The following is a 22,077-nucleotide window of genomic DNA, read 5'->3' on the forward strand; positions in this document are numbered from 1 at the left end:
GTTTGTAGTATTCTTACACTGGATCTAAGATCGACAAACGATGCAAAAATTAACAGTGCTGTATCTAATGATGCAACTGTCAAAGCATTTCTTCGAGAAAGAAAAATTGATACAGCTCTAAATTCTGGCTTCTGATTCTTAAATTTCAGTATTTTTTTTCTTTAAAGTTGAAAGGCCAACATTTTCCCGACCAATTTCTTTCAGTACATTTACCTTTTTTTATTTGCATAAAATACTACGTATTACTAATATAAATTTACTGTAACAAAAATAAGGGGGGGGGGTCAGTCTTTCATTGGACATTTTCAACAGTAAAAGTTATGTCAGGCCCCCTGTCCACCCCTGTTGCTACGTACCTTGGGCACGAACTCTGTCTTGTTATGTGAAGTTTCATCGGGTGTATTCAACTGCTCACATTATTGAGCACGGACAGAAAATACTGGTGAGTTGGTTTTGCTTTTTGACATTTCTACTTTAATTTTTCTGGATTGTAGTTTGATAAATTTTATAAATACACAATATTTCTTTTTTACTTCTCATCAGTATTAAAAATAAAATATGACTCAACGTGCTAGGTTGAATGAATTAAACGCATCCCAAGAATCCTAGTTTGCGGATTAATAAAGTAAGTCTTCTTTAATAAAATTTCCGTGTGAAATGATATGGAAACATAGGTAAGACTCCAAAGTCCGATGATAACGCCAAATTCCGATGTTCTGCAGGAAACCCCGATGCATGCATGGTTTGTTATCGCATATAAGTTATGTAGCAAACCAGACAAGATATACTTATAAAGTTACATAAAAGTATAGTGTAAATAGAGCATATAAAATCAGTAGTATTATTTTTTGTATTATTTATCATATTCATTAATTAAGAACTATCCGAATCAAAAACGCTTTTTTTTTAACTGACCTCTACGACTAAATGACATCAAATTTGCCAAAAAAAAAAAACAAACAAACAAACAAAAAAACTACCCTCAAAATCATTTCGTTTGTGGATATTGATACAGCTATGCCCATCATAGTACATCGTCTAAAAAATGATTTATTTATATCCATGTACTCAGCAGTTTTATTCAACTTTTTTTTATCGAGATGCATGTACGTGAAACAATTAATTTTGCTTAATTTCTATGCAGGGTACCAACGTTGAAATTAAGAAAGTTTTTGTGTACTGTACACTGTAGCTACGACCCTGGAGAATATTATGATTACATGTTTGAACGTTTGAACACTATGTAATTATGAAACGTAAAATAATTACATGTGTACTGTTCAAAATTTGAGTAATATTTTGTATGCAAACTGTGTTTAAAAAAAACAATCGGTATATAAGTTTTTTTGTGGAGGCTGAAGTTTTTGTATACTTTCTTGAATTTCTTTCTCAACTTTATTAATTGTATATAGCATTTGTTCTGTGTGAAGTTAGTGTACTTTACCCTAGTCTCGAAAACACTTTACCCTAATTGCAGAATACGTGCAGAATAATCGAAGCGTATATGCCTATCGCCATCTTGGACTAGGGTAACGCACTATACCCTAGTCCTTTTCTACACAGTGAGTATTCACCTCACTCTCTAGGCTAAGTAACTTTTGCATTTCAAGATGGCTAAATCGTCGTACCGAGTGAAAAACAGCAGTAATTATTATAACCCCGCTTGAAAAGTGGGAGGGTACATAGTAATCGGAATGTCTGTCTGTCTGTACGTCTCTCTGCCCACCTGTTACTCTACCCATTTAAAATGGTACCCATTTCTTATCCGCAACTCCTCTTATACCACTAAGTGAAATTCAATGAAACATTCACAGAATCTTTACTACATATTGCCATTGTGCACCTCCTATTTTACTTTTTTATCCTATACATAGTTTGGGTTTCCCACAGCAAAACATGGACACTGCCATTACATTCATATGGGCGGGGATATCATTTAGTGATCTCATTGCTCACATTACCTCTAGTTTAATTATATTAAACAATGATAAAATGACACAAACGCATTGACAATATATGACTGCTCCTCTTTATTTGCTAATGTAAAAGCAAAAAAAAACAATGTAGAAGGGGTGTTTAAATAATTGAGCAGTTGTATTTACTACTACTTTAAATTTCTTATTTTACTGTTAATCACCTTTTTTCAACTTTCAATTTTATTTTTCGCGAAATTACCGGTACGCGAGACGGCTTGCTTTAGAAAATTTCATCTTCGCGTATAATAAGGCAGTTGTAGTTGTTTTCAATACAGGAGTTCGAAGTTGCATGATAATACTTTGTTCTTTGGGCTCCTAGCATAGGTTCTGTCAAAGTGATTTTATATGTTCTTATAAATGCTGTCAAATCCATATTGTCTTCTTGAAAGAAGCGCATCTCCTTTAAATCCCTCTGTTTGTCTTTCATCTGGCTCTGAATATAATTAAGTAAAAAGCACTAAATTTAGAAGTACGTTGTTGGAAATTCCTCTATGTTTCTTTCATTTTCCGTTGAATTTCGTAAATGAACAGTACCAACCTCAGAAATACGTTGAAAAAGGCAAGAAACAGATATGTTGCCTGCCACTATACTTAAGCATTATAGCATGCATAGGAGGATATAGAAAATGTATAAAATACAGTTTATATTGTAATAAAATAGAATGCATACATGACTTTAGTTTTCTACAATTAACTGGCTTTATTTTTCGCGAATCGTACCGTCGAATCAAGAAATGATTGATTACAGCTGCGGAAAAGGTCGTTTCGACAATACCTTGGCAGGATTGCCTATTTTTAAGGTGGTGTACATGTTTTATTAACTGTTTTCTTTTGGTAGCCAGTGTAGCACCAGTTGTAGCTATAACCATGAGTAGAGCAGGTGTCTGAAGGTTGACAGCAGTAGTTCCAGTATTGTGTGTCGGTATAACACCAGTAGTAGCCCTTTTTGCCGTCCTCTTGGTGCATACCGCAAGGGAACTCCGCCAGACATCGTTGGTTACCAATGGTAACATCTCCGCCATTTCCACAGTATTGCCAATTATTGCCACTTTTACACCACATGTAATCTGTATTTTTATTGAATCCACACGTGTCCGTGCAGCAGTAGTCCCAGTTGTCCTTGAAGTCCACATAGCACCAACTGTATGATTTACCTTGATTATAGCCACAGCGGTTGTCACTTCTACAAAGTGTGTTACCCGCTGTAAAGCTGTCCGCCCTATAGGTTGTACAAAGCAAACTTTCTGCCCTAATATCTTGACAAAAATCTGTAAGATTAACTTTGGGAATTACGTTCAGGTCCGAAAAGTTTATCAGATATCCAGGGTTATAGTACGGGTTCTCTGGATCAAGAGGTTTGGACATTGGTGTTCCGAAACATGTGGTTACAGCGCACGTTCTAACTTTATCTGCGACACTTTCAAACACCGTGCAACTACTGGCGGAGTTTTGGTTTCCAGAAAAGTATGTGTTCATCCATTCCAGCGGATGCTGCGCAGAATTTGGTTAATTCGTTCACCAATGCTATGGTCATTGCTCTCTTGCCCGTGCTTTTGCATGAACAACATATATCACCAAGACATTCAACCATGCAGCCTTGGAAGGTATCTTCTAATTTGCAGACGTGAGTATTGGGGTCGTCCTTTATTTGTGATTTGATCATTTTCTCTACGTAAGGGTCTTTGTAAATTTCATCTGCCAGTTCTGTGCGTATATTTGATACAGTGTCATCTGGGCGCTGGCATCTTTGTCTGTAAACCGTGATGCTACTGTTCTTTAGATAAATTCGACTCTGGTTATTTCTTTGTGGGGTCATATACGGCAAGCCACTGTTTGTTCCTTCCACAGTGTATGCAACAACACGATATTGTACGTTGGAGTAAGGCTGAAGATTAAATCGACTTAAAATCATGTTTGTGCAATTTGGACAAGGCATTATCCATGAATACAAAAGCATGAAGTTTGGTGGCCGGCCATTTCTGTTACGATAGGCGTTCCACAAGCTGTCAAGATTATCCAAGATTCTTGCTTCAGCATGTACCATTGTACCTGCGACATTTTCCGGCCTTGTAGATACATAATTTCCAAAATCAGCAACATTGTTTGGAGAAATAGCGTACCTATTGTCAATGATTGGATCTCCGTTTTGATTTTTTGGCTGAAAGTCCCGAGGAAAGTCGTTAAGACTGTCAATGTTGGTCATGAACAGAACTCCAAACTGACTCCTGTTGTCCGGACGTTGTCGATAGAAGAACATTATAATGTTCATAAGAAAAGTCGCCCACCACGGAACATATTGTATTCCTTTGCCAGGAACAGAGACGCGATTATCATCGGGAATCTCAAATAGAGCTACATCGGGGAGCACTTTCTTGTTTTGTGGTGCAAATAGCAATCTCTCGTCCTCTTCGGTGATAGGTTTCTGGATCAATGGTGACTTTCCATCAGCAAGATGTGCTGTCCATGTAACTGTCAGTAGTACAAGGATTGTATATCGGTAAAAGGCAGATTCCATTTTCCGAATTGCGGAATGTAAGCCTAAGAAAACAACGAAGGTGATAGAAAAATTGTATGAATTATTAAGAAGTGTGTCAACATTAAAAACTATTAATAAGAGGTTGCTCGTTACGATTTTTTAAATTCATCAGTGTTTTTTGCTTAAATAGCTCCTTCACGATAACTTCAATACTATTTTTTTGCAAGGCAAATGAAGTATGTTTGTTGAAAAAAATTAAATGACTTTTATTTAACAAATGGTTTATGTTATATTTCATCAAAATATATCATTTGCCATGCAAAAGAGTAGTAAAACACTTACCGTGAAAAGGTCTATTAGTACTAGACGTATATAATTTTTAACTATAACGCTTTATGTTTGTATTCATAATACTAAATGGAATGCAAAACTTACTTTTTTGGAAGTTTTTATCAAAAACTCAACTGCATTGCCTCTTTGAATTTTTGTTCTGTTCGTATCCAATGGACTCAAGAATTTATAGTCCTTTGGTTTGCACACGAAAATATGCATTGAACAGTACTGCATTGATTTGTACTTTATAACCGCATTTTGGGGTTCTGTTCATACCAAAAAGACTCCAGACATTAGTCCAGTGATATGCACACGAACATATGCATGGAATAGAACTGCATTGATTTGTTCCACACCGCAAAATATACTTAAACAAGTAAAACACTCTATAGACAAAAATAATAATGTTGCTCATCGATAAGGAGACAAACCACGATATTTAGTTCAAGGGAGATAACGCAAGTGAAATCGGAAATATGCTTTTAAAACATCTGATTAATAGTTTTTTGATAAATGCATGTCTCTTCTTTATTGGCGACATATCGGATGCCAAACGGATGTATTTCTTGCTTTGAAAGCACAACAGAACAATAATCATTGACCTGCATTATCACGAGAACAGTGTTATTTTGCGAAATATCGCTGACGGAATTAGCTGATTTTGACAGTAATATCTAAATATTTTCTCAGTTTATCGATATACTTTTTAAACTAATTTTTGCATAAAGCATCTATGGATAAAGAGGGTACAAAATTGTAAATTTTATGATTTTCCCTGAACCTTGGGGCCTTGGGGGGTCAAAAAACCACAAAAATTAATGCAATCTTTAAAATGTTCCTCTTTACTCCTTGATATCAATTAGTCAAACTGTTGGCATGATTGTAATCATCATTGAGTTTTCTACCAAAATTGTGAAATTCATGGCCCCAGGATCAGGGGTTCTAGTGCTAGGAACGTGCACGGCTAAAAGATTATACGCTGTATTGTTAAATGCATTATTTCTTTTTAAATCTTTTTCTTCGCTCCTGGGTATTAAATAAACTAACCAAGTACAATGTTATGTTAAATAAAGCATGCAAAATTCTGAATTTTATGGCCCAGGGTCTACGAGTCTAGTGTTAGGGTGGGGCTATATAGATTAAACACTTTACTGTGAAAATGCATTATTTCTTTGAAAATCTTCTTTACTGCTCCTGTGTATTAAATAGTTAATATATAGTTACATATTTATAATGAGCAATAATGTCTCTTTCAAAATTCAGAATTTTATGGCCCCTTGGTCACGGGTTCTGGTCTTAGGGCGGGGCTCTATTAATTGTAAAGTGAAAAAACAATTTTTAAGAATCCTCTTCTTTGCTCCTGGGTATTAAATAAACTAACAAAGTACATACGAGTTATCATAAGCAAGAATGTGTCTTCGAAAATTGTGAATTTCATAGCCTCTTTGTCGGGGGGTTCTGGTGTTAGGGTAAGGCTCTATTGATTGAATAGCGAAAATGCATTAATTGTTTAAAAATATTCTTCTCTGCTCCTGAGTAATCAATAAATTAACCAAGTACATAACTATGTTGAAAAAAGGCTCCAAATTTTAGAATTTCATATTATATAGTGATAATGTTATGTTAATCTTTTAGTGAAAAATCATGGAATCTTTGAATTTTTTTTTTCCCTTTGTCCCTGGGTTTTATATTAATGATCTAAGTACTTATTTATGATGAAAAAAGGGACCTCTTTTAAAATAGTGAATTTCAGAGCCCCCGGAGTTAAGGGTACTGGGCAGCTACATAAAATTAACCTTTAAATTTCAAAATTATTCTCCTGTTTTCATTCAAAATTGTAAGTTTACTCAATTAGATTAAAAACAGATCCTCGATCCGGTCCTTTATTCTTTTAATGTCGATAAGACAAATAATAAAGGAGCGGATCAAGGATCTAATGTTGATCAGATTGTAAGATTACTTGCTTTGTCAGTGAGAGATTACAAGTGTCTGGGTTTTGTTTTAAAGTAAGGGGGTTAGTGTCACTGTGTTTGTTTGTCTAGACCTTAGCTTATTTTTTTGACACCCCGACTACAAATAATGAGGTGTGAACTATCTATTGTTTTACTTTTAGAATTGGTACTACCAATGAAGACAAACAATATTATTAGAACAAGCTTTTAAAAATCGTATTCCAAGCAAAAAAATATGTACCATTAGTTTACTTAAGGGCACATGTAATTTAAATGATTATTAATAAGAGTTCTTAACGTATTTTTTGAGATAATACATATAAATGTACTGCCAACATGCAGAATATCAAATACATTTCAAAATAAAATACTGAATTGTTTCAATTATTTCAATAATTAAAGTAACTAGAGCCGAGCTCGTTGCAAAGCAACGAGTAGGTCTTCCGTCCTGTTTGACCGGAAGTAACTTTTATTTAAAAAAAAGAGTAATGAAGTCCAAAAATGGGTTAATCCTCCAAATCTATGTTAAGTATAGCAAAATTAATTAATTCTTTTGACGAAACCGGAGAATTTTTAGCTAGTGAGACAACCAAAAACCTGTCAAAAACGGCTGCACTGTACTTATCGACCGGAAGTGACGTCGTCGGACGTATTTTGACGACCCCATTAGATAAAGCTTGATATTTTGAACAACTTTGCTTCTTTGATGCATAACAAATTCTCAATACTATTTGAGATATCTGGAAAAAACTGTTGGCCCCTCTAGGTCCCTTAATTTAGGGGTCAGCCCTTTTTTTCGACATATCATATGAAATTAATTCTGCACAAATTATGTTTATGTATTTTAACAAAATATTTTTAGTTTAGAAGACAAAAAGAAAAATAAGTAATTTTTACTATATAGCGCCATTTTGAATACAGAAATCGAAAAACAAACAACTTCAACCCTTCTATTATCAAAAATCAGTAGAATTTCTGCTCCAGCTTTAGCCGTCTCTGAGCCTTTGTCTGGAAACGAAAGCCTATAAATTTTCCTTTAAAGGAAAATAAACCGGAAGTGGCTTTTTGAAATTTTATAACTATTTAAAAATTTGAGCGAAAAAATAATTAAATATGAAGAATCATATCCAAGGTCGAAAGAAATAATTAATTCTTTTGCAAACCTTTTAGCAGAAATCAAGTCTCCACTGTTCATGGTAGAGTATTCCCTATTTAAATGAGCATTTAGTAACTATGGTAGGTCTTATATATGAAATGAAATGAAAAACACATCATTTAAATTAATTACACTGAATCTAAAAGGACACATTCAAATGGTGGATATCATTAACATTACAATGTAACATTTATTTAAAATAATTGACTTAGATATTTGAGATAAAAAACTTCGAAGTTGTCGATTATTTTTCAATTGCATCTTTGAATTTAAAGCAACCGACAACAATAGATTCAAGGACAAATTTGATTATAATTTATAATTAATCGCTTATACATGTACAACATTCCTTTAGGTTATCTATTACTAATCAATTACGTTCCTAACAAAACGCCAAATATTAATTTATTACGATTGTCTTAGTATGCAAGAGCAAATTAATGCACCAGCTGCATTCTGTTTACTTTTTCGTAAATCTACAAAAGAGAAGTGGGAAGATTAATGCAAGGATTTAATAAATAGTCTTAATAAGGCATAAGCGAAATTTTCAAATGACTTAGATTGCAGAAAATTGTAAGGTATATAACAAGATATTTTATAAAAACCATTCAATTTCAATGTTTTTAGCATTCCTGTCTTAAAATGTTCTTGAATTTTAATTGCATTATGGTGACTTTGTTTTTTTTTTTAAGACTGTTTCGTTGTACACACAACGATTGCTTGGGCAATACGTTTCTTAAACAATGCTTTAAGATTGCTTGGAAGATTATTTCAGAAAATGTTGACTTTGCAAAATCTATCACTGTCTACTTATATATATGTATAATTATCTACATTGTTATTATGTAATTATAATAACCTTTATAACCATTGCAGCTGTTTTAAATTTTAACTCTTTAACGCTTTGGGTAAAAGCGTCTCCTTTAGAGTCGCGAAGTAGGTAGTCAATCCTTTCGTCGCGGGTTCAAATCCTACTGTGGGACGTGGAGACCGGTTCGGATGAGACTGTATAAACTGAGGTTCCATGTCGCAGTATGTGCGTGCCCGAAAAAGACCCCTCCCTGCTCAATGGCCTTGAGTGCCGAGCATAGGACAAAATTGGCAGCTGTCCACCGGCAAGTGGTGGCATCTCCATATCATTGAAAAATTCTCGAGAGGGACGTTAAACAACATACAATCAATCCATCAATCAATCTTTGGGTAAATTTGGGTAAATACCCCAAAGTGTAACATTTGGACGGACGGACATACCGATTACTATATACCCTATCGCTTTTCAAACGGGGGTATAATGAATTATGTTTTAGCTGTAAACACTTAATTGAACTGTCAGGTAATAATTTACCCACAGGAAGTGATGTGAAATGTAACACTCTATTTTTCAAGTACACACATAGGGTCATCAAAGGGTCATCATAGGGTCATCTTGACCGTGCTACCAGCTTTAGCATAGACAACAGCTGTATAAGTTCATTAGATTTATTAAAGACTTGAAAAAGCATATACAGTCTTGTATTATTCTTAATTGTAAGGAACATAAGCGGATGACATTAAATGGTCGATATGTATAAATGTACAATCAAAAATAGGGTCCAGGAGGGATAGCTTGCAAACCAACTAATAAGTACCGGGCCAAATCAGTGGTCCAGTGTTGGTCACAGTTGCCTGGGATCTCAAATTTAGGTACTAGACATCTGGGACCGAGAGTGTCTGTATACCCTGCTTTTGGTGATTGCATCTGGTCAGCAGATACAAGTATTTCAGCACACTTGGCTAAACTTCCTACTTGGCTTTTTACTTGACTTTTATGATAAATTGTCATCGCCTTGGATACTTTGTAGATTTGTCTACCCAACAATGTGCCCCACCAACTTATCTGCTGGCTGTGCAGGGAAAAAACGAGCCAGATATGTTCACAACCATACCACTTATCCCCCCCGGACCCGCCACAGACATCGATATGATGCTCCCCCATTACTTTATATTAGGAGACAATTTTTCCTTCCATTTAGTGAGGACCACAATTCACTTTGTTGGTTATTTAAGAAAATTCTATTGCCAATCTCTGAGAGATAGGTACCATAAAGTAGGAAATAGCTTGCACATAAAGCAACTAAAAAAGTTTTCGCACTCAAAAACCACAAAATATGGTCAGGAAAATATTTGTGGCATTCTGAAAGGCTTTCAAATAAAGGATTGCTAAAATACAGGCCGAAACAATACATTGTAAACACTTCTTATCATTAAAAATAATTTTTGATGCTTTATTTTATCATTTTATATACGAGCAATATTACGTTTCTTCCATAAAAATTACATCATTCTGATTTGTTTTTTCATAAGAAATATTTTGATATACAAAATATTTATATAGAACCAATAATTTTCACAAAAGCAGCATTGTCCACGAACTTTTTGGACACCCCTTGTACATGTCTACTAAGATATGCTTCCACTTTAAATTAAGAAAGTCTACACTTCGCCAACTGTTAAAACACAATAAATTCCTGCTGAACCAATCGTTTTTGCTCAAACCACTACTATACCCCAACGAAAAAAAAAAACAAGTAGAGGTACTGTGAGCAATGGGCTCACTAAATGATACACCGCCTCCCATATGTGTATAAATCGTCGTACCGAGTGAAAAACAATTATTTTTACCCCGCTTGTAAAGTGGTAGGGTAAATAGTAATCGGCATATTCGTCCGTCTTTTTGTACGTCCGTGTACCCGTCTTTTACGCTTTTGGGTATCCATTTCTTATCCACAGCTCCTCTTATACCACTGAGTGAAATGAAATGAAACATTCAAAGAATCTTTACTACATATTGCCATTTTGCACCTCCTATTTTACTTTTTTATCCGATACATATTTTGGGTTTCCCAAAGCATAGCATGGACACTGCCATTTCATTTATATGGGCGAGGGTATCATTTTGTTAGCTTATTGCTCACATTACGTCTAGTTTAATTATATTAAACAATGATAAAATGACAGAAGCGCATCGAAAATATATGGCTGCTCCTCTTCATTTGCTAATGTAAAAGCAAAAAACAAAAAACAAAAAACAAAACAACAACAAAACAAAACAAAACAATGTAGAAGGAGTGCTTAAATAATAGAGCAGTTGTATTTATTTGTACTTTGAATTTCTTAATTTACTGTAAATCACCTTTTATTTTCAACTTTAAACTTTATTTTTCGCGAAATTACCGGGCTTTCTTTATAAAAAGTAGTTGTAGTTGTTTTCAATACAGTTGTTCGAAGTTGCATGAGAATACTTTGTTCTTTGGGCTGTCAAATCCATATTGTCTTCTTGAAAGAAGCGCATCTCCTTTAAATCCCTCTGTTTTTCTTTCATTTTGCTCTGAATATCGTTAAATGAACAGCACTAGCTTTAGAAGCACGTTGTTGGAAATTCCTCCATGTTTCTTTGATTTTGCGTTGAATATCGTACCAACTTCAGAAGCAGTTATGTAAGTTTTGTTAGTACAAAAAGGTAACAAACAGATAATATGTTGCCTGCCATTATACTAAAGCATTATAGCATGCATAAGAGGAGATATAAAATACATAAAATACAGTTTATATTGTGATAACAAAGAATAGTATACACGATTCTAGGCTTTCTGCAATCGACGATTTTTTTCAATATCCTACCGCCGGATTCAAAATAAGTGATGACATCTGCCAATAAAGGTAGTTTCGACAATTCTGTGGCACGATTCCCTATATTTTTACGGTGGTGTGCAATATTGATACTTTGTTTGCTTTTTGTATCCAGTGTAGCACCAGTTGTACTCATAACCATGAGTAGAGCAGGTGTCCCAAGGCTGACAGCAGTAGTCCCAGTAAGTGCCAGTATAACACCAGTAGTAACTTGCCTTGCCGTTTTCTTGGTGCATGCCGCATGGGAACTCAGCCAGACATAGTTGGCCACCAATGGTAATATTTCCACCATTTCCACAGTATTGCCATCTGTCGCCACTTCTACACCACATGTAATCTGTTTTTTCATTGAATCCACAAGAGCCCGTGCAGCAATAATCCCAGTCTCCATTGAAGTTCACATAGCACCAACTATATGAGGTACCTTGATTAAAGCCACAGCGGTTGTCACTTCTACAACGTGTGTTACCTGCTGTAAAGCTGTCCGCCCTATAGGTTGTACAAAGCAAACTTTCTGCCCTAATGTCTTGACAAAAATCTGTGAGATCAACTTTGGGAATTGTGTTCAAGTCAGAAAAGTTGATCAGGTATCCAGGGTTATTGTACGGGTTCGTTGGATCCAAAGGTTTTGACATTGGTCTTCCGAAACATGTGGTTGCAGCGCACGCTCTAACTTTAGCTGCCACACTTTCAAACACCGTGCAACTACTGGCAGAGTTTTGGTTTCGAGAAAAGTATGTGTTCATCCATTCCAGCGGACACGTTGTTATATCGGATACTGCGCAGAATTTGGTCAATTCGTTCACCAATGCTATGGTCATTGCTCTCTTGCCCGTGTTTTTGCAGGAACAGCATATATCACCAAGACATTCAACCATGCAACCTTGAAAGGTGTCTTCTAATCCGCACATGTGAGTATTGGGGTCGTCTTTTACATGTATTTGTGATTCAATAGTTTTCTCAAGGTAAGCGTCTTCGGAAATTTCCTGTGCCAGTTTTGTGTGCATATCTGATACAGTGCCATTTGGGCGCTGGCATCTTTGTCTGTAAACCGTGATGCCACTGTTCTTTAGATTATTTCGACTTTGTGCGTTACTTTGTGGGGTCATATACGGTAAATCGCTGCTAGTTCCTTCCACAGTGTATGCAACAACACGATATTGTACGTTGGAGTAAGGCTGGAGGTTAAATCGACTTAAAATCATGTTAGTGTAATTTGGACAAGGCATTATCCATGAATATAAAAGCATAAAATTTGGTGGCTGACCATATTTGCTCCGATAGGCGTCCCACAAGCTGTTAAGATTATTCAGTATTCCTTTTTCAGCATGTATCATTGTACCTTCGATATTTTCCGGCCTTGTCGATACATAATTTCCAAAGTCAGCAACATTGTTTGGCGAAATGGGGTACCTGTTATCAAGGACTGGATCACCGTTCTTATTTTGCGGTTCGAAATTAAGAGGGAAGTTTTTGAGATTGTCAATGTTGGCCATGAACAGAACACCAAATTGGCTCCTGTTGTTTATTCGTTGCCGATAGAAGTTCATTATAATATCCATCAGAAAAGTTGTCCACCATGGAATATATTGTATGCCTTTTCCAGGAACAGCAACGTGATTATCATCGGGAATCTCGAATTGATCTACATTGGTAGGCACTTTCTTGTTTTGTGGCACAAAAACCAATCTTTCATCCTGCTGAGTGATAGGTTTCTGGATCAATGGTGACTTTCCATCAGCAAGATGTGCTGTCCATGTAGCTGTCAGTAGTACAAGGATTGTATACGAATAAAAGGCAGTGTCCATTTTCCGAATTGCGGAGTGTAAACCTAAAAACAATGAATGTGATAGAAATATTGAGTGAATTATTAAGATATGTGTTAATATTAAAAACTAGGAATAAGACTAAGAGGTTGCTCGTTACGATTATATTCATAAATGTTTTTGCTTAAATAGCTCTTTCTTTTACTACTTTTTTGCAAGGCAAATGAATTATGTTTGTTGAAAAAAATTAAATGACGTATATTAAACAAATGGTTTATGTTATATTTCATCAAAATATATCATTTGCCTTGGAAAAGAGTAGTAAAACAGTTATCGTGAAAAGGTCTAGTAGTACAAGTATATAATTTTTAACTATAACGCTTTATGTTTGTATTCATAATACTTAATGGAATGCAAAACTTACTTTTTTGGAAGTTTTTATGAAAAAATCAACTGCATTGCCTCCTTGAATTTTTGTTCTGTTCGTAATCAATGGACTCCAGAATTTATAGTCCTTTGGTTTGCACACGAAAATATGCATTGAACAGTACTGCATTGATTTGTATTTCTTGACCGTTTTTTGTGGTTCTGTTCGTACCAAAAAGACTCCAAACATTAGTCCAGTGGTATGCACACGAACATATGCATCGAACAGGAATGCATTGATTTGTTCCACACCGCAAAAAAATACTTAAATAAGCAAAACACTATATAGACAAAAATAATAATGTTGTTCATCGATAAGGAGAAAAACCACGATATTTAGTTCAAGGGAGATAACGCAAGTGAAATCGGAAATATGCTTTTAAAACATCTGATTAATAGTTTTTTGATAAATGCGTCTCTTCTTTATTGGCGTATATCGGATGCCAAACGGATGTTTTTCTTGCTTGCAAAGCACAACAGAACAATAATCATTGACCTTCATTATCACATGAATAGTGTCATTTTGCGCTATTTCGCTGAATTAGCTGATTTTGACAGTAATATCTAAATATTTTCTAAGTTCATCGATATTTTTTATAACTAATTTTCGCAAAAAGCATCTATGGATAAAGAGGGTAAAAAAAATTGTGAATTTTATGGTCCCTGAACCTTGGGACCTGGGGTGGGACAAAAACCACTATAATTAATGCAAACTTTAAAATGTTCTTCTTTACTCCTTGACATCAATTATCAAACTGTCGGCATGATTGTAATCATCATTGAGTCCTCTACCAAAATTGTAAAATTTGTGGCCCCAGGTTCAGTGGTTCTAGTGCTAGTAACGTGGCTAAATAGATTATACACTTTATTGTTAAATGCATTATTTCTTTATAAATCTTTTTCTCTACTCCTGAGCATTAAATAAACTGACCAATTCCATGTTATGTTAAAAAAAGCATGCAAAATTCTGAATTTCATGGCCCCAGGGCCAGTGGGTCTAGTGCTAGGGTCGGGCTATATAGATTATACACTGTACTGTGAAAATGCATTATTTCTTTGAAAATTTTCTTCATTGCTCCTGTGTATTAAATAAACTAACAAAGTACATAGTTATAATGAGCAAGAATGTCTCTTTCAAAATTGTGAATTTTATGGCTCCTTGGTCACAGGTTCTGATCTTAGCGCGGGACTCTATTAATTGTATAGTGAAAATACATTATTTTTTTTAAATCTTCTTCTTTGCTCCTGGGTACTAAATAAACTAACCAAGTACATGGTCCTCATAAGCAAGAATGCATCTTCGAAAATTGTGAATTTCATAGCCCATTTGTCGGGGGTTCTGGTAAGGTTCTATTGATTAAATAGTGAAAATGCATTAATTCTTTAAAAATATTCTTCTCTGCTCCTGAGTAATCAATAAATTAACCAAGTACATAAATATGTTAAATAAGGCTCCAAATTTGAGAATTTCATATCATATGGTGATAATATTATGTATAGTGAAAATGCATGGATTATTTAAAATTCTTTTTTTTCTTTGTCTCTGGGTTTTATGTTAATGATCTAAGTACATATTTATGGTGAAGAAAGGCGCCTATTCCAAACTAGTTAATTTCAGGGCCCAAAGGTTAGGGGTGCCGGGGGTAGTGGTTACGTAAAATTAACCTTTAAATTTCAAAATCATTAATCTTTTATTGTCGATAAGACAAATAATAAAGGAGCGGATCGATGAAGGATTTGATGTTGATCAGATTGTAAGCTTACTTGCTTTGTCAGTGAGAGGTTATAAGTGTCTGGGGTTTTTTTTAAGTAAGGGGTTAGTGTCACTGTGTTTGTTTGTCTAGACCTTAGCTTTTTGTCTTTGATACCCCCAAATACAAATAATGAAGTGTGAACTACCTATTGTTATACTTTTAGAATTGATGGTACCAATGAAGACAAACAATATTATTAGAACAATAAATAGCTTTGAAAACTCTTATTCCAAACAGAAAAAATGTACCATTGGTTTACTTAAGGGCACCTTTAATTTAAATGATATTATTCATAAGAGTTCTAAAGAGTATAACAGTTCTAAACGTATTTTTTCGAGAGAAAACATAGAAATGTTCTTTATGTACTACCAACATGCAGAAAGTCCGAATACATTTCAAAATAAAATACTGAATTATTTTTACAATTAAAAAATGGAGGACAATATCCAAGGCCGAAAGAAATAATTAATTCTTTGGCATCTCTGTAAACCATGTCTCCACTGTTCATGGCAGAGAATCCCCCATTTAAATGGGCATTTAGTAACTATGGTAGGTTTTAAATATGAAATTAAAGCAAATAATATCATTTAAATTAAAGAGGATGGGTGGTCGTGGCCATTTTTAGACTATTTCTATCTTCTTTAGAGGAAGAGGTCAATATTAAGATATACAAAAATGATCAAATTTTAAAACTAATATATATATAATTTTTCTTTGTCAAATGATAGTTGACAACTAAAGATATCATATCTAAAATTTTAAGTTAGATCTGGTGGTTAATTTTTTGTTAATTTGTTGACCCCCCCCCCCCCGCCTCCTTAATTACAGTAAATCTGAAAGAACACATTCAAATTTGGTGGATATCATTAACATTACAATTTAACATTAAAATAATTGACTTTGATATTTGAGGTAGAACACTTGGAAGTTGTCGATTATTAATCAATTGCATCTTTGAATTTAAAGTAACCAACTAAAAAAGATTAAAGGACAAAAGTGATTGTAGTTTATTATTAATCGCTTATACATATACAGCATTCCTTTACGTTATTTATTACTAATCGATAACATTTTTCAATAATCGTTCCTTACAAAACGCTAAATATTAATTTCTTACGATTGTCTAAGTAACTATGCAAGAGCAACATAATGCACCAGCTGCATTCTGTTTACTTTTTCGTAAATCTACAAAAGTGAAGCAGACAGATTAATGCAAGGGTTTATTCAATAGTCTTAATAAGGCATAAGCGAAATTTTCAAATGATCTAGATTGCAGAAAATTGTAAGGTATATTACAAGATATTTGATAAAAAAAACATTCAATTTCATTGCTTTTTAAATAGCATTCCTGTGTTAAAATGTTCTTGAATTTTAGTTTCATTATGTTGACTTTGTCTTTTCTCGTTGTACACACAACAATCACTTGGTCGAGCTTAATACGTTTCTTAAACAATGCTTGAAGATTGCATGGAAGATTCCAAAAAATGTTGACTTTTCTGCCATTAATATTGCAACTGTTTGAAATTTTACCTCCTTTTTAACTCCTTGAAAGCTATTCTCAAGTTCGGTTGCACTTCGGTTAAATTTTCTTTGGGTAAAAGCGTCTGCTTTGGAGTAGCGAAGTAGGGAGTCAATCCTTACGTCACGGGTTCGAATTCCACTGTGGGACGTGGAGACCGGTTCGGATGAGACCTATAAACCGAGGTCCCTTGTCGCAGTAGGTGCTGGCCCGAAAAAGACCCCTCCCTGCTCAATGGCCCCGAGTGCCGAGCATAGGACAAAATTTGCAGCTCTCCACCGGCAAGTTATGGCGTCTCTATATGAGTGAAAAATTCTCGAGAGGAACATTAAACAACATACAAACAATCAATCAATTAATCAATCTTTGGGTAATTTTTTATTGTTACCTTCAACTGCATGTGGCATTAATATAATAGAGGTTTGTGTTTGTTGGTACAAATGTTTTTTTCTTCACATCTTCGCAAACAAAAAAAAAATAATTGTAATTATATATGACCCATTTAATTGACTGTGCATAGCAATTCAACCCAAAAGAATACATTTACTTGAGGATGTCGACGTTTCATTCATTATTTTTTTTTCAATTCCGGATCTATCAAGATAAAGAACTATTTAAAGTTTTGAGTACTGGAATTTGCTAAATCTGATTCGCAAATTTTCATAAAAGAAAACTTTTTAATAAACCGTTTGTTAAAATATTCTATTGCGAAAGCTAAATCGACGTGTGAAGAAATAATTTATCTCGTATTGTGACTTTAAATTTGCGTTAACAAGTACTGCCATGGGTTGTAATTTGTCTGACTTCGTTTATATCATTTGTTAGGCCTGTTTTTTTTTATTCTTAATTGACTACTGAATGGTCCGTCTACCTGGTCAATACAAAGGACTAACGGCGGACGTGATCTGTCAACAAGGGATGCTTACCTCTCCAAGGCACCTGATCCCACCTTTAGAATTTCCTGAGGTCCGTGTTTAACGCCCTCATCACAGATTTGTATTGTTTATAGATTTTTCAGATCAATTAATGTTCATTGTTTTCACATGTTTTATTACATGTAAGTGACAATGCCTTTCCATTTTACAATGCATATATGTTATTTTACATATGCGTATATGTACATGTATGTGCAAGCCTTTTTGCGGTGTACTTGAATTAGCGAAAGTTTATTTCCACGAAAAGAGCTAAAAAGGATACACATCTAAATTTAATGACTTTAAAGTATATGCCACACTTATTGATGTTTTGTCGTCAATTTAAGAAACATGCTATTCACTATTATGTTCTTTAGTATTTTTATTGTTTTGTTCAGAAAAAATCAGTTATATTAAATGAATATCAATCTGTTCATGACATTAATGTTGGTTTTATTTAAAAAAAAATTGTGACCTACATGTATTCAGGTTGTTAGCTTGAAACCAGCGTGGGATTTTCGAATTTCCTATGGACCTGCGCGTCAAAAACTCATGTCGATAAGAAAACAATGTAAAAGTCTATTGAAGCAGAAAGCAGGAATTTAAATATAAATGAAAGTTAGAAAATCTCCCCAATAATTTAGCTGAGACCAAGAAGAATTATCATTTAATTTGTTGCTGCCACAACATGGACTTATGGTATATTCTTGGATACGGGAAAGAGGCACTTTCTGCATTTGATACATTGGCCAAGGCCTTGGGTTATCAGAAGGCAGATGGTAAAAAAGAAGATATGAAGGAGCTTGTAAAGGCCTTAAGAATACTTCTGAAACCAACATTTTCACTGAGAATCGGCGGATTGTCAGGGATCGTTGCAGTATCAATGGCTGCGTATGGAGCTCATGGTATTTTTTTTTTATCTTTGTACCCTTTTCACGATAAAACAAATATAAAAAAAGATAATAACATGTTATAAACAATTATTAAAAATTATTTGTAAAGTAAAGTTTTCGTTTTAAAAAGAGATGCATGATTATAAATTCGAAAGGGATAGGGCGGATAAGTTAAACAATGTTTCTTAACAGCTAAAGCAGTGATTTGTAAAGGTGAGGGGAGAAAATTCGCCAAAAACACAAAGATAAAAAACTGCTTCGTGGGAAGGAGTTTATGAGAAAACTTTATTTAGGACAAAGTGTTTTTTAAAGGAACAAAGTATAATGTGGAAGGACTTGTTGCTTTGTAACAAAACCAATCTTTCAATAAAAAATAAAATCAAGCAAAGCTAGAAAATTCCCTTTTAAAACCGAAAGAAAACACAATCCCTCTCACTCTCCGAACTACACGGTACGTCCTTGTTTGTCTAATATTTTAAATAGAAAAATTAAAATTTGCTTTTCATTACTAGCATCCTTATATTTCAAGATAAAAAAGAAAGTTTTAAAATTGATGAGTACTATGAAATAAAATATATCTGTTTTCAAAACAATCTAAAGTTTTTTTTTTTAATTTCAGTGTTTGCTTTTTTGTAAATTTTCTTTATTACATAAGTTGTTGATCTACATGTATAGAAAAATTTAAGTCAAATTCACGATATGTCTGAGGAAAAATTATGACAATTTTTGGGGGGTAAGCAAAATTGTTCTTATGACATGCAAGAACTGTTCTGTTTAGTTTTTAAGACATTGAGCTAAAAAAAAGCACTCTGACGAACTTTATGCTGAAAGCAAGAAGAAAACATAATAAAAGAAAAAACAAAGGGTTAATTTCAACAAAAAAAGAACAAAGAGTTACTTTCTTTATAACATTCGAGTTTAGTAATTCCATTATTAATAATTGGCATTCTTTATTTTGACAGTTCCTGATTTGCAAAATAACCTTCAACGTCGTCAGGTAAATATAAATTCGGGTTGATTTACTATGCATGGTAAATGGTCATGATTATAATAAATACACCAAAAAAAAAAAAAAAAACAATGTTAACCAAGGCAAAGCCGAGATCGACAATGGTTTTTTGAAGTGTGTAATAAAAATTTCAGCCAGGTGCAACACCTAATATGCTATACTGAATCCGATATTCATCGGTAGATCAGAATGTGAACAGTGTATACGTACAGTTAACATTTTTTTGGGGAATTTCACTTGTCGATTCTTGTTTCATTCTATCACGCTACATGACACGTTTTCATCATTCAGACAGAGAAAAAGCGTTTTAACACATGTTTCAAAAGAAACAGATTTAATTGATTTGCATGAAAAGTTTTGTATTGGAAAAAAGTCGGATTTCTATAAACCTTTGTTCACAGTCAACTGTAAAGGTTTGGTTACATAATTTTAAAAATGAATTACAACTTTAAGAAGCCTAATATGCATGACCATCTGATTATTACAACTTGGGTAAACATGCTTTGTACGAAATAAATGTGAGTCAACATTTTGAAATCAAAGCTTTAAAAGTTGAAGAAACTCATGTATTTATATCATAATCTTTCTTGCCTATTTATTTTAGAGATATTGATTGGCGAATACTATGGCCGATAGAGTCTAAGTGTAGTTTTGATTCTTTATATTTATGGAGCAATCAATATCTCCATAAAGGGAATTTTTCAGCTTAAGGTAGAACCTATGTCGGAAAAGTCTTTGTCACAAGATTTTTAAACTTTTTAAAATGATAAATTAGTACTTGCTTATCAATCAGTTAAAAGCTCATGATATGTTTCCTTGTTTTTAAATCTAGTACAGGCTGTGAAACTTGGTATGGTATTTACAGACTGCGACTTCACATTTCCAAATATTTTTAGGGGTACTTGTCATGAAAAATCACGAAAATACCTCTTCAAACATTGTCGTTTATAAACTTTATTAACTGAACAATATTAAACAATATTTTTTCAAGGATAATTTCTTTTTTATTCAAATGACATAAAAGATAAGGCCACCATTAAAAAAAATAATCAAATGAATTCTATTATTTTTAGTCAATCTTGCACCCTACATTTGCAAATATTTTTTAGAAATCTTTGTCACAATGTTTTCAATCTTTAATATGATGAAGAACATACCCAAATGATTACAAAAAGTGATTTAGATATATACCTTTCCCCTCTAACTAATAAGAGATAGGCTATTTACCGATACTCATATTCTTGACCTTTTTGCACTTAGGAAATTACATTGGATTTAATAATTAAATGACTGTTTGGGGTTACTTTCAGATTAAATATTTATCAGAAATTGTACATTTAATTTAAAAAGATCATATTTAATAGAAAAATTGTAATCAAACAACAAGAGTATGTATAAGTAACAAATAATTGTTAAAAAGAATACACATCATTTCATTATAGATATCGCAAAAATTTACACACGATCACACGATCTGCAACATGTACATCTTTGACTTAGACACATTTCATCAAGATATTACACTATATAGCTGGCAACTAAAGATTTCTTACGATTTTTGCATTCCTTCAAATTGGCCACAGACCATTCAAACTATTACGAAAGTTGTATACAGTGTAATTTCATTACACTAGATAGTGTTGGGTTTGTCAACTTCAGGTCTAGATCTAGTAAATGAGAGATGCCTATATATTTTCTCTTGTTCCAGAAATATAGTGCCATTAAGCATTATAAACCAAAAAAATATATGAATTGAATTAACATTGTTTTGGCATGATTGAATTCTATGAATATCAAAATGCAGTATTTTCTACCATTTCTATTGAAGCTGTCAAGTACGGGAAAAAGTGACATTGAATTAATTATGACGTCATAATGGATCAAGCACAGGTTAAACACATTCACCAGTTATGATGTCATACGACGTAGGTTCTACGTTAATAGAAAAAGTTAGTGGACATGTATCTCTTCAAATACTTCAGAATATGAATAAGTTTTTAACTCAAAAAAGATTATTTTTCCAATTACCACTTCATCTGAATAAGGAAAATTTCATAGTTTTTTCAAGACAATTCAACAAGAAAAAACTTAGTTTCCAAATAAATCTAAATTCAATATTTGAAAATTTACATCGATACTGCCGTCCTTCATTTTCTTGATCAACTGTTAAAATATCAAACGGTGAAGCTGACTTCATTATTTGCACAGCATAACTAAACTAAACTATGACGTCA

At 33.7% G+C, this 22,077-nt stretch overlaps 3 protein-coding genes and 1 long non-coding RNA gene across 5 annotated transcripts in view; 2 read left to right on the forward strand and 2 right to left on the reverse strand.

Moving 5' to 3' along the window:
- The first annotated feature begins 1,925 nt into the window (after window positions 1-1,925).
- On the forward strand, window positions 1,926-11,391 carry LOC134232588 (uncharacterized). The gene is made up of 2 exons (XR_009984807.1): window positions 1,926-2,063; window positions 10,941-11,391. It is a non-coding gene; the product is annotated as an uncharacterized LOC134232588 (long non-coding RNA).
- On the reverse strand, window positions 2,012-5,062 carry LOC134232587 (uncharacterized). Its single transcript, XM_062714573.1, has 2 exons — window positions 4,888-5,062; window positions 2,012-4,514 (listed from the first exon to the last, which is right to left on the reverse strand). The coding sequence occupies exon 2, from the start codon at window positions 4,489-4,491 to the stop codon at window positions 3,412-3,414; it is 1,080 nt and encodes a 359-aa protein (XP_062570557.1). The 5' UTR covers window positions 4,492-4,514; window positions 4,888-5,062; the 3' UTR covers window positions 2,012-3,411.
- Window positions 11,392-11,546: 155 nt separating the features above from the next.
- On the reverse strand, window positions 11,547-13,912 carry LOC134232586 (uncharacterized). The gene is made up of 2 exons (XM_062714572.1): window positions 13,753-13,912; window positions 11,547-13,393 (listed from the first exon to the last, which is right to left on the reverse strand). The coding sequence occupies exon 2, from the start codon at window positions 13,368-13,370 to the stop codon at window positions 11,631-11,633; it is 1,740 nt and encodes a 579-aa protein (XP_062570556.1). The 5' UTR covers window positions 13,371-13,393; window positions 13,753-13,912; the 3' UTR covers window positions 11,547-11,630.
- A 4,532-nt stretch (window positions 13,913-18,444) lies between these two features.
- Window positions 18,445-22,077, forward strand: part of LOC134232601 (transmembrane protein 256 homolog) — a 43,660-nt gene continuing 40,027 nt past the window's right edge. Inside the window, exons 1-2 of one of the 2 annotated variants that reach the window (XM_062714597.1) lie at window positions 18,460-18,846; window positions 19,797-19,831. In XM_062714597.1, coding sequence (XP_062570581.1) covers window positions 18,630-18,846; window positions 19,797-19,831 — 252 coding nt within the window. In that variant the 5' untranslated portion in view covers window positions 18,460-18,629. Of the gene's footprint in view, window positions 18,847-19,796; window positions 19,832-22,077 lie in introns of both variants that reach the window. The other variant, XM_062714596.1, reaches the window with a different exon arrangement.

The sequence above is a fragment of the Saccostrea cucullata genome, unplaced genomic scaffold, assembly GCF_032062105.1.
Source record: "Saccostrea cucullata isolate Sc308-1 unplaced genomic scaffold, CSIRO_AGI_Scuc_v1 ctg944, whole genome shotgun sequence".
NCBI lineage: Eukaryota > Metazoa > Mollusca > Bivalvia > Ostreida > Ostreidae > Saccostrea > Saccostrea cuccullata.